The 13,826-nt window shown below is 38.4% G+C and overlaps 2 protein-coding genes across 2 annotated transcripts; one reads left to right on the forward strand and one right to left on the reverse strand.

Moving 5' to 3' along the window:
* Positions 1-3,960: 3,960 nt before the first annotated feature.
* On the forward strand, positions 3,961-4,788 carry LOC113382061. Its single transcript, XM_026620620.1, has one exon. It carries the CDS (start codon positions 3,961-3,963, stop codon positions 4,786-4,788), a length of 828 nt encoding a protein of 275 aa, XP_026476405.1.
* Positions 4,789-10,710: 5,922 nt separating this feature from the next.
* Positions 10,711-11,262, reverse strand: LOC113382062. The gene has a single exon (XM_026620622.1). The coding sequence runs from the start codon at positions 11,260-11,262 to the stop codon at positions 10,711-10,713; it is 552 nt and encodes a 183-aa protein (XP_026476407.1).
* Positions 11,263-13,826: the final 2,564 nt, after the last annotated feature.

The raw sequence follows: 13,826 nt of genomic DNA on the forward strand, positions 1-13,826 counted from the left end.
ATCCATTACAGCAACAAAGTAAGACTTCCAAACTATACATCCATATTTTCAGCGGAACTTATAGCGATATACACTGCCGTAAAATATGTGAATGACAATAAGATTAACAAATCTTTGATACTAAGTGACAGCAAATCAAGTCTAACAGCCATAAAACACGCCAATAAACATTCAAATATAATAATATACAAAATTATAGAAATCATAAAGAAAATCAATACTGATGATAAATCCATGATTCTTCTTTGGATAAAGGGTCATTCTAATATAAAAGGCAATGAGATGGCAGACAGTCTAGCTAAAGAAGCATGCACGAGCGGCGATCAATTTGCGAAAACTCCTGCGCTAGATTTAAAACATTTAATAAAACAACAAGGTTTGGAACTATGGCAAAAATCTCACTCAGAAACAACAAAGTCAAAAGGATCCACATACGCACTAACGAGAGAGATTGTTTCACCAAACACATGGTTTAAAAATATAGAAGAAAGTCGAAATTTTATTACAGTAATCTGCAGATTGAGACTCGGACACTCCTACTGCAAATCGCATCTGAAGAGAATTGGTATCATACAGGATCCAAAATGTGACTGTGGAAGCCTAGAAACACTCGATCATTTATTTTGGGAATGTAATTTTTATCAGCAAGAAAGATCAAAATTATTTAAGTATTTACAAAACGTTAAGATGATTTTTCCCATTAATGTACAAGTACTTATATCAAGTAATGACATAAGGATATATAAATATTTATATAATTTTATAAGTAAATGCAAAATTAATATATAACATAATAATTATTGTATAAGTATCAATGTATTATATAAAACTGCTGCAACTGTACAGATAATTGTAATGGCAAAATGATGCAAATCAGAAGCCAAAATAAATAAATAAATAAAAAAAAGAGTTTTAATATTGAATTAGAACTTGTTCCAATTGAACTAGTTACCATGAAAATAATAGAGTCAACACGGGTATTGATAGCTGCTATGGAGCTTGCATACAAATCGCAAATTAAGCAGGACAATATTGAAAAGAAAATTATATAATTAGATTATAATTTTAAGGTAGTTTTTTCCATTTCGAAACCATGTAATCTTTATACAGAGTGCACTGTAAGTCTTTTTAATTTTTTGTTTATGCAAAAAGTACATACATTCTATATGTGACCCATTCAAAAGCTCTTAGTTCACAATGTAAATAAAGATAATATAATGAAGTATGTAGTAAAATTCATAATTGACCAAAAAACATATATTCATTATATTAATAAAGTTTTTTTCTAATTTACTTCTTTCTTAACAAATATTCAAAATGATTGTTATACGGAGCCAAGTGCCAAGTCTTTACATACTAGTGATTCAGTTTTGAACGACTCAATTATTTTGTATTCAACTGTTCTTTGTTCTAATTGTCTCCATTTACAAACTCTTGTTATCGAAAGAGTCAGCTTGCATCGAGCAATCGAAAAGAATACATCAAAGCTAATAATATATATTTTATAATATGCTCAGAATACCAGGCATAGGCCTGTGTATCTCTAATATAAAAAAGATAGAGCGTTTTGATTAAGTCAATATGCTTCTTTTCGATTTTAAAATGGTGAAAGGTAAAATTTAACCATTAGTAGTACATAATTGGTTAAAAATTAAATTAATAGTATTTCGGAAAATGTTAGAGCTATTTATGGAATAGGAATAAATGTAAAATTCGATAAAAAAGATGTAATAGAAAAAATACGGGAAAAATATGGAAGTGAAATTAGTTATAAATCGGAAAATGTGATATATAAAATTAAAATTTGTGAACCCACTACACCAGCACAGTGGGTCAAATTGTTAAATGTGCAATGGAAAATAACAAATCTAATATGTATTAAACAATTTCTAGCTATGAATCTTCGTTTTTCTTAACGGCTCCAGGGGTCCACCCTTAGTCCTCTTTTATTTAATATTTTCATTAACGATATATCGGTAGTAATTATTTGTCCTCTATTGTTTGCAGATGATCTCAAGTTATATCTTAAAATAAACTCAATAGATGACTGCCTAGTATTGCAGTCTCAACTAAAATCATTTTACTCCTGGTGTGTTGAAAATAAACTGGATCTGAATATTTCTTAATGCAAAATTATTAGCTTTACAAACAAGATCGTTCCGACGCATTTTGATTATAAAATTTCTGACACCTGCATAGAAAGGTGTGATAAAATATCTGATTTAGGCATTGTATTTGATTCTAGTTTGACTTTTACAGATCACATATCTAATACATGGTCTGTTCAAAAAGTTTTCGTAATTTTCGTTTTTTCAAAAAAATATTTATTTATTCGTCTACATTAATGTGGTCCCCTTCAAAGTAGTCCCCCCCAGATATAATACACTTATGCCAGCGTTTTTTCCAATTTTCGAAGCACCCTTGATATTCACTTTTTGATATGTCCTTGAGCACTCTCAGCGATTTTCTTCAATCGAGGAAAACCGCCGTCCTTTCATGGGTCTCTTCAACTTTGGGAATAGGAAAAAGTCACACGGAGCCATATCTGGTGAATTTTTGCACTTTGCAACACTTTATTTCATTTTTTACGCAAAATTTAATACAAATTCTTTGACTTTTCAATTCTTCCATTGTAAAAATCGCCGAGCTCAGAAAAACACGTCGAACCTTAGCGACTACCACAGACAAAGTAAACAGTGAATATAGCTGAAAATTTCATCATACTTTAGGGGCATGTATACCAACACAATAAAAAAAAATTTTGACAATCAGACACTCCAGACCCGCGAAATTTAATTATTAGTAATTCCGGGTACTTTTTGAACAGACCTCGTATATGTAACAAGGCGCAAAATCATTAGGAATAATATTAAGAAACTGCAAAAGAATTGAATCTAATTTGTCACTAATTAGCATATACTATGCAATTGTACGTTCAAAGCTGGAGTATGGATCGATCATTTGGTATCCTAACCATAGCAATAATTCAGATGCGATAGAGAAGGTTCAAAGAAAATTTCTAAAATATCTATATTTCAAAACGCACAAAATTTACCCTGAACGAGGTTTCGACCACAATATTTTACTTAATGCATTCTGCGTATCATCTCTTGTTACACGTCCATAGATTGTCCTCAAATTCTAGACCAACTATCCTTTAACCTTCCTTGACTCTCAACACGAACTCAAATGTTTTTCAAATATCCTACTCCTAAGACTAGTGCTCTATTAAACTCACCTATAGTGCTAATGTCCCCTGATTTCAACTCAATTAATAAAGATATCGATATTCACAATACTTCAGTAAAACAATTAATTACCATCTGTACAAGTTAATCTTGATATTTTGTCACGAATATGTTATTTCCATCATATATAATTTAGTTTTACTGTTAAGTCTTTGATAGTTTCTTTTATTTTGTGTTATGTATTGTTTTGTTATGAATTATATTATGTTATGTGTTGTTATATCATATATTAGTATACTTGTATTATTATAATATGTATTATTAAAATTTTTAAGTCCTCCTGGAGCTACTCTGTGGGCTATATGATAAATAAAATAAATAAATGAATAAATAATCCATTTGATTATTACACTGATGAGATAAATTGCCACAACGCTCTCGAAATTGGCATTAAAGCAATGCAGAGCATCGAGGTATGACTTTTCAAAACATTAAATTGTCTAAAAAAGATAAAGTTACCTCATTAATTGGTGTTTTGTAATTAATTTGTGCCTATTGTAGGCGTATGGCAACGTCGCTATGTTAAGGGTAGCGCCGGACGGTGCGTACGGATGAGAGAACAGGCAGTCGGTCCCGAGTTGTTGTCGCGATAAGTTATCTATGTACATAAACTATTAATAAACTATTATTATAAAAATAACATACGCATTTCATTGGTAATATACCAAAGTGGTAACACCGACGTGATTTAGTGTGTGTGTGTTAATTTTAAATGAATTCTCGTGCGAAAAAGTTGAGTGCAGTGCAAAACATGAGTACGCCAGTAGTAGTGCCCTGCGATAACGTAAATTTGCCACATTTTTACGAGCAGGACCCAGAGTTGTGGTTTGCTTTAGCGGAAAGTGTGTTTGTGCACGCTAATGTGAAGGATGAAAGTTCAAAATTTCATACGGTAGTTAGTAAGTTGGACCCGCGGTATGCGTCAGAAGTTCGCAATATAATTCTGAAACCCTCTAAAGATAATCCATATAGTGCGTTGAAAAAGGAATTGTTGAAACGGTATGGCATTTCCGATGAAACAAAGCTACGCCAGTTAATGGGTGATAGAACTCCATCACAGTTTTTACGGCACCTACGCTCATTAGCGGGTTCAGCTGTTTCAAAAGAAATGCTGAACTTAATGTGGTCGTCGCGATTGCCTACGCATGTGCAAGCATTAATATCTGTACGGGAAAACAGTGACATAGATTTGAATGCGAAAGCCGCCGACAGAATTATGGAATTAGAGACAGCATCGGGTGCAACAACAATGGCGATTGCAAGCACATCAGCGCACGACGATTTTTACGGCAACATCGCGTCAGAATTGCGGAACATGCGAGCCGAGATTTCTGACTTGAGAAAGCAGGTAGAGGACCGACGAGACGGTTCATCCCTTCGCCGTGGGCGCAGATCGCGTACGCCCGCAAGAAGTCGGTCAGGTTCGGAAGAACGCGTACGAACGCTTTGCGAATATCATCGACGGTTCGGTCGGAATGCAAAGAGATGTCGATCGCCGTGCGACATTGGTTCGGAGAACTCAGTGGGCCATCGTTATTAGCGGCAAACGATTTACGCCCAGAGAGACAGATAAGCCGCCGTGTTTGCCTAAGTGACAGAAAGAGTCAGGTGTCGTACCTGATTGATACGGGGTCGGACGTTTCAGCGTTTCCGCGCTCATTATTATGCAATCCAAATAGGAAGAGGATTGCATACCAGCTAGCCGCCGCCAATAATACGACGATTGCAACCTATGGTGGCAATGGTGGTTGATCTTGGGCTACGTCGCGGCCTGTCATGAAACTTCATTATAGCAGACGTTACGCAACCAATAATTGGTGTAGATTTTCTCGCTTACTACGGTTTGATTGTGGATGTGAAAAATCGTCAAATAACGGATGCTATGACAGGATTAACGGCGCAGGCGGATATTGCAGCGGGATCAATAGCGACTATAAAGGTGGTAACGGGTTCAACGGCGTACCATAAGTTGCTTGAAAAGTTTTCTGGTTTAACACGACCAGACGGCGCTGTTAGGTTACGCAAGCACGCGACGCAGCACCATATAAAAACAAGTCCTGGACCGCCGGTGGTTCAAAAACTGCGGAGATTAGCTCCGGACAGACTACTGGCTGCTAGAAAGGAGTTTGAAGCTATGCTGAAATTAGGAACGGCTCGACCATCGAAAAGTTGTTGGGCAGCCATGTGGCGATTATAGAGGTTTGAATGCGCGAACGAAGCTTGACAAATATCCAGTACGCCATATTCATGATTTCGCCCAAGCCTTAGACGGAAAAACTATATTCTCGACTATAGACTTGGTAAAAGCGTTTAACCAAATTCCGGTGGCGGAAAAAGATATTGCAAAAACCGCTATTACAACACCGTTTGGACTATATGAATTTCCGTACATGACGTTTGGATTGCGCAACGCCGCGCAAACATTCCAGAGATTTATCGATGAGGTGTTGCAAGGGTTAGATTTTTGTTACGCCTACATCGATGATATTCTTGTAGCTTCGTCGTCCGAGGAAGAACATATGGCGCACCTAGAGACATTGTTTGGTAAACTTTTGGAATTTGGAGTTGTAATAAACCCAGCTAAATGTGTGTTCGGCCAAACAAATGTAAAGTTTTTGGGGTATGAGGTTTCTGCTGAGGGTACTCTCCCCTTGCCAGAGAAGGTTGAAGCTTAGGACATTCACAAAGCCAGCGACAACGCAAGAGCTGAGGCGGTTTTTGGGCATGCTAAACTTTTATAGAAGGTTCATACCAAATTCCGCTCAAATTCAAGCACCGTTAAATGAGTTTCTGCGTGGAGATCCGAAGAGCAAAACCCCGGTAGAGTGGACAGCGCATACGTCAGCTGCTTTTGAAGCGTGTAAGGAGAGTCTGGCTCAAGCAGCACTACTATCCCACCCACACACTAATGCTCATTTAGCTATTTTCTGCGACGCTTCAGAACATTCCATTGGAGCCTCATTACAGCAGCAGGTCGCTAACAGCTGGCAACCCTTGGCATTCTTTTCGCAAAAACTGAGCACAACGGAACGGAAATACGTAACTTACGATCGTGAACTACTTGCAGTGTATGAAGCGGTGAAATACTTTCGTCACATGGTTGAGGCAAGAACTTTTACAATTTTTACTGACCATAAACCAATAGTGTTCGCGATTTGTCAAGAAGGATAGTCAGTGTTCGCCTCGTCAATTCCGATATTTAGACTTTATCGCCCAATTTTCGACCGATATACGTCATATGTCGGGAGAGAAAAATGTTGTCGCCGACGCATTATCGCGGAGTCTCTAAGAAGTGCCGAAATAGATATGAAGTTATTGGCAGCGGAGCAGAAAATAGATGAAGAAATAGCTAAGTTGCGCACCGAAAACAACACGTCGCTCAAACTGAAACTTATTCGATTTGAGGACCAAGAAGTGTCAGTCTTGTGCGACATCTCTACGCGAACAGCTAGACCGTATGTTCCAACAAAGTTACGGCGGGCGGTGTTTGATAGCTTACACGGATTGTCACACCCCGGTATGAATGCTACGATCAAGCTAGTTACACAAAGATATGTGTGGCCGTACATCAAACGGGATTGCCGCGAGTAGGCTCGATGTTGCGTCGCATGTCAGCGTGCAAAAGTCAGTAGGCACGTGCAGGCCCCAACTGGACAATTTGAACTTCCATCGGGTAGATTTGAGCACGTGCATATCGATATAGTGATAATGCCATTGTCAGAAGGATATCGGTATTGCCTTACATGCGTCGACAGATTTTCGAGATGGCCGGAAGCAATTCCAATTAGAGACCAAGAAGCTTCCACCGTAGCGCGAGCCTTCTATTCTAATTGGATTGCAAGATTTGGTATACCGCTGCGGCTAACGTCAGACCAGGGAAGGCAGTTCGAGTCACGAATCTTCAGTCAACTGAATCAGCTGCTTGGAACGAGTCATTACAAGACTACGGTATACCATCCCGAAGCCAATGGGATGGTTGAAAGATTTCACCGCCAGCTCAAAGCAGCTATTAGATGCCATAGCAGTGAAAGATGGACAGAAATATTACCGACGGTTATGGAAAGATGATCTGCAAGCTACTGTTGCGGAAATGGTATATGGCGAACCCTTGCGATTGCCTGGACCAATGCTACACTTAACACCGACGAGTGATTACGGCGAAAGAAACTTCGTGAATAACTTGCGTGATCACATGCAAAAGATATGTCCCATCAATGGAACGCGACACGGCCAGAAGAGAACATTTATACTTAAAGACTTAGCGACTGCAGAAAGCGTTTTCGTTAGAAACGACGGCCCAAAAAGACCCCTGCAGAATCCTTATGAAGGTCCTTTTGAGGTGAAATCCAGATCAGCAAAGACTTTTGTGGTATGTATGCGTGGCAAAGATGTCACCATATCTATCGACCGTTTGAAACCAGCATACACACTAGTGCCAGAAGAAAATGCTGAATCCGTTCCGTCGCAGTGTAATGAGATTCCGCAAACAATCCAGCTGGAATCTGTTAACAACAGCAGATCTCAGCCGTTGAGCCCGACAGAGCCTGAGCCAATTGCACAACCAAACTCTTCAACAAGACGAGGACGCCGAGTTCGGTTTTCCGGATTTTTGGCAGGCCGGATTTTCGTGAACTTCGTCACTAGAGGGGGAGTACTGTAGGCGTATGGCAACGTCGCTATGTTAAGGGTAGCGCCGGATGGTGCGTACGGATGAGAGAACAGGCAGTCGGTCCCGGGTTGTTGTCGCGATAAGTTATCTATGTACATAAACTATTAATAAACTATTATTATAAAAATAACATACGCATTTCATTGGTAATATACCAAACTATAAATCCGCTATTACTATTATAACGTATTTCTATAATAAAGAAAAGTGACGAGGAGTTGCAGATGTACCTGAAATATGATCTTGCACCATATCCACTACCATTATTTGGTGATATTGGAATGCGAAAGACAAAGAAATCTTCATTATACTCATTATTCGAAACTCAGAACATAGACATCAACAAGGAAGCATCGGTGTATTTTATTGATGGAGGAATGTTATAATATAGAGTAAAATGGCCTGCAAACTGTAATTATGCACACGTTTTTCATAATTATATTTTATATTTGAAATATCATTCTGGTAATAATATTATAGTAATTTTGGACGGTTACGACGAAGAAAACAATAAAGCAGCAGAAAGACATCGACGAGCGCACAAAGTTACTTCAAAGAAATATGAATTCCCAAAAGATATGCCACTTATTGTCAGCCAAGAGAAATTTTTGTCGAATTATAAAAACAAAAGACGTTTTATTAAGTATCTTATGGAGTGACTAAAAAAAATTTTATTAAATGCTACCAAGGTAAGGGTGAAGCAGAAGAATTAATTGTTGATACAGGATTATCATTTGTAACTGATTTGAAAAAAGTTATTGTAGCAGAAGATGTCGATATTTTGGTGATTTTAACTGCCCGCGTTGATGATGATGAAGAAATTTTATTTTTAAAATTAGGGAAGCAAAATGTGAAAACAGTCATATACTCATGAAGAAGCCTAGGAATAAACTACCCAAATTGTGCTTAACTGATTGTTTTTGCACATTCTTTCACTGGATGTGACTCTACTTCGGCCGCATTTAATAAAGGCAAAAAAAAATCATGGATCACCTAGAACGAAGACAAGATTTAAGAATGCAAGCGCAGATATTTATGAACTGTACATCTGAAGTCCAAGATGTATTAGAAGCTGGTAAATATTGCATGGTTTGTTTGTATGGACTAACTAAAAACATACAACCAAAAAAGTTAAGTGGATTAGAAAACTTATCGCAGTATCTCGAAAATATGCGCTATGAAAGTTTTATGAAAGTTGCCACAAACAACACTGCCGTTAAATTAGCTTCTTTGGTTCCAACCGTTCCAACAAAAACATTCACCCAACTGATTGGGGGTGGGTAATGAATGAAAAATTATTAAATCCAATCAAAACTTTAGATCCACCAGCACCACAAGAATTACTAAAAATGATTTTTTGTAACTGCAGAAAAGGTTGCAGAGCCTCATGCGGATGCCGAAAAGTTGGTCTGTTCTGAAATACAGCTTGTGGAACATGTAGCAATGATAACTGCCAAAATAGCCCTCCAATACAGCCAGAAGAAGCTGGTGATGATAACAGCAACTCCAACATTGAGTAGTAAATGTTGTTTTAGTTTGAAATAAATTATGACACTATGATTTCATTAAATAATTTTTCAATTTGCAATTGAATATATTAACTGTTTTTATTCAAGGGTAGTTTTAAGAGTTGAACAAATTATGCATATGGAAATTATTTTCGATAAATTGAAATAACATTCATATCATTTTAAATTTCTTAATTTTCTATCAATTTCAAAATAATTTTTTCAAACAATTTTTCATTAAGGGTCTAAAAAGGGTTAAAAATTTGATAATCAAGATAGAAAACCAAAATTTAATTTTAAATTAAAAAGTTGTTTGAAGGGTTTTAGTGTTTTCACGGGGTTGAAAATGATTTTACTGTAAGGTAAATAAATTAAAAAATATTTTTTAATTATATCCTTTAATATTAAAACGTTTTCTAGCGATAAAACGGCTCAATGTCCACTTATTTATTAAGGGGTTGCAACCCCCCCGGGGGGTGATGGCGCAACCCAAATTGTTTTCACTTTTGAACTTGAGGGTAAGATAAACCTAATTCCAAAATTTCATGCAATTCGGAGCACAGTAAAAAAATCAGAGGTTATACCCTTTTTTCCTCTACGTTTATACTGCACTACATATGTTTTTGTTGTTTGTATTTTGCTCCAATTCTACTAGAAATAGGATTAGTGAATGCTTCATCAATCTGCTCCTGATGTTCAAAATTCCTAACACTTTATGTCCATGGGTTTCTATTTCTTGTTTAAGTAGATCCACGTCTGTACTGTGATGCAAATGTCTGTTTCAACATTATAGTAACTGGGTTGATTAACTGCTCCCATGTTTATACTGCTATTATTAATGTCTGTTTCAACATTATTGAGAACTCGTAATGCTTCAACAGGATACAGCATTATAGATGTTGTGTCTATATATAATTTATATTTATAATTAAAAGAACTGAATCACGTGTATATAAGTTTAATTAACAATAACAAAATAAGTATAAAGTATTTGACTGATATAAAATATATTTAGGTTAGGTTTATGTCTTCACTCTTCCAAGGGTTGATGATGAGAGGGTGAGATTGCATTTTTCGCATCCCTCGAGCCCACGCAAGTGTTGCACGATGCGCCGTCGCCAACTTGACAGTTTGCGACGTTCTTCACACGCAACGTGTCTATGAAGTTGGTATTGGCGTTTCTGGTTGTTACTCTCGCCGCTAGGTGTAGGAAGACGCCATATCACTCCCCCCAAGATGAAAGTTAGCTATCTGTCAGAATAGAAATAAGGTTAAATGTGTGTTGTCAAATATTGAACGCAACTTTCTTTTTGGCTGTTTTCTTTGTAGGTTCCTTTGATGACTCCCAGGGATGTGTATGGAGTGGTTGAGAAAGTGATTCGTAATCTGCATCTGTTTTATTTATATATACTGGTTTTAGCCTTTCAACAGCGAAGTTCTTTGCGGCCCCATTAACGCGAAGTTTGTAAATCCTATCAGAAACTCGCTCAAGTATTTCATAGGGTCCGCTGTAAGGTGGTTCTAAAGGCTTTCGTACATGGTCTGCTCTGAGGAATACATGTGTGCATGTGCCCATATCTTTCAAAATGAAAATCTTGGATTTGTTGTGATGGGCTGTTGGAGTTGGTTTCAATGCACACATGATTCGGCGATGATTCTCTAGAAAGACCTGTGGATTCTGTGAGTTATTAGATGTATTGAAAAAATCACCTGGAAGTCTCAGTGTGGTTCCGTAAACCATCTCTGCTGCTGATGTCTTGATGTCTTCCTTGAATGAATTCCGTAAACCAAGTAGTACGTGGGGTAGTGTCTTGATCCACGGTTCAGAAGAACACATCAGTGCAGCTTTTAGGGTTCTGTGCCAACGTTCTACTAATCCATTTGCTTGAGGGTGGTATGCTGTCGTACGTGCTTTCCTTGCACCAACTGCCTGTGCCTAGGACTTGAAGAGAGATGACTCAAACTGCGTGCCTTGGTCTGATGTTATTGTAGTTGGTGTACCAAATCTGGAAATCCAGCACGTAAACAATGCCTGCGTGACTGTCTCAGCTGTGATGTCTCTAAGTGGGATGGCTTCCGGCCATCTTGTAAATCTGTCAATAATTGTTAAGCAGTAAGGAAAACCATTAGTATTGGGTAAGGAAATTATGTCAATATGAATATGAGAGAATCTTTCATCAGGAATAGGGATGTGCAAAGGATTGAAATGATTATGTTTATGGATCTTGGACTTTTGACAGGATATGCACTGACGAGTCCAAGTAGCAACATCCTTTCCAATTCCAGGCCAAACATACCGGCTGCGTACCTCCCTGGATGTGGTCCTGATGCTTGGATGAGAAATACCATGGACTACGTCGAATGCAGTTTTGCGGAGGCTCTGTGGGAGATAAGGTTTAACAAAGTTTGACTCAATTATACAATAGATCGGAAAACCATCCAATGTTAATTTATGTAATCTAAGAGAAGTTTCTCCACCAAGCAGCTCCTGCATTTCTGGATCCAAGCTTTGCTCTATACATATTTGTTCAGCCGACAGTCTGGTAGGCATTTCAATAGTGTTAATTCTTGATAATGTATCTGCCACTACATTTTCTTCACCTTTCACATACACAATTTCAGTAGAGAACTGGGATATGTATTCCAATTGCCTACGCTGTCTGTCCGACGCCTTTTCAGGTTTCTGCTGAAATGCATATGTGATGGGTTTGTGGTCTGTCTTGATAATGAAATGCCTACCTTCCAGCAGGTATTCAAAATATTTTATGGCCGCAAAGATGCCTAAAAGCTCGCGATCATATGTTGAATACCTCTGTTCCGTGGATGTGAGCTTTCTGGAGTAGAAACCTATAGGGTGCCATGCACCATTTTCTTCCTGCTCCAGAGTGGCTCCAATGGCTGTTGTTGACGCATCTGTTACTAAACATATGTTTGTTGCAGCAGCTGGATAATGAAGTAAGGCGGCGTTTGCAAGAGCATTCTTTACGTCCTCAAAGGCTTGCAGAGATTCTGGGTTCCAAATGATAGGGGTTTTATCCTTCTTGACTGAACTACGTAGGTAACTGTTCAGCGGTGCTTGCAGTTTGGCTGCTTTTGGGACTGATTTCCTGTAATATTTCAGCATTCCCAGAAACCTACGCAGTTCCAGAACCGTTGTTGGCTGCGGGAAGTTCAAAATCTTGTCCACCCGGTCTGTAGCTGGAGAATAGCCTTTCTCACTGAGCTTGTAACCCAGAAAATCTACTTGGGACTTGCCTAGGACGCATTTGTCGGTGTTGATGGTTAGAGAATGTTCTTGCAAACGCTCAAAAACTATCTGCAGGTGGCGATGGTGTTCCTCCATGTTCTCAGACATAACCAGAATATCATCCACATATATAAACACAAAGTCAATGTCTTGAAATATGTGGTTTATATATCGCTGGAATGTCTGAGTAGCATTTTTCAGTCCAAAGGGCATGCAGAGGTACTCATATAATCCCCATGGAGTTATGATGGCAGTCTTCTGTATGTCCTCTTCATGCATCGGCACCTGATGATACGCTTTTGCAAGATCTATTATTGAAAAAATTGTTTTATTGTGCAGGTTTGTAAATACATCACTTATCAGTGGAGGAGGATATTTGTCTGCTAGCGTGCTTGCATTAAGTTTTCTATAGTCACCACAGAGTCTATAAGATCCATCCTTTTTTGATACCATATGTATTGGACTTGCCCACGGACTGCTTGAAGGTCTCAAAATGCCCCTGTTCAGGAGATTTTGTATCTCGGCTTTTGCAGCTGATGCTTTTTCGCCAAAAATCTTCCTGAACCGGGCAGCAACTGGTAGACCTGTTGTGGTAATTCTGTGGGCGAAAGGAGATGGTTTTATAGTTAATGCCTGTGGTGTTCTAGTAATCGCTATGTATTTGTTGAGTAAGCTCCTGAAAGGTTGGTGTGGGTTAATTGTGGAAATGTTAATGTTCTGGGACTTCAGCACTTTGCCATCAGAGGCTAAGCCTGTCGTTGAATCAATTAGTCTTTTGCCTTTCAGGTCTATTAGTAGATTGTAGTAGCTTAGCAAGCCTGCACCGATTATGGCTGTTGCCACATCTGCTACTGTGAATTGCCAAGTGAAGGGTCTGCGCAGCGAAAGGTCCAGCTCGAGAGTCCGCTTTCCATAGGTGGATATTCGGCTGGAATTGGCTGCATACAGAACGAGCTCTTCCTTGGCACGACCGGTTGCAAACTTGCTAGCTGGAAGAATCGAGAGAACAGAGCCAGAGTCTATAAGAAAATTTATCCGTGTTTTTCTGTCTGTCACACTTAGTCGGAGCTCTGGACAGACAGAATTAATATCACCATCATTACTTGCTCCTGGTGTTGATGGTGACTTCAGTTTTCCGACTTCAGGAGGGTCTT

This window comes from Ctenocephalides felis, unplaced genomic scaffold (genome assembly GCF_003426905.1).
Source record: "Ctenocephalides felis isolate EL2017-DRISC unplaced genomic scaffold, ASM342690v1 CF-g0.4_SCAFFOLD_03265, whole genome shotgun sequence".
Classification (NCBI taxonomy): domain Eukaryota; kingdom Metazoa; phylum Arthropoda; class Insecta; order Siphonaptera; family Pulicidae; genus Ctenocephalides; species Ctenocephalides felis.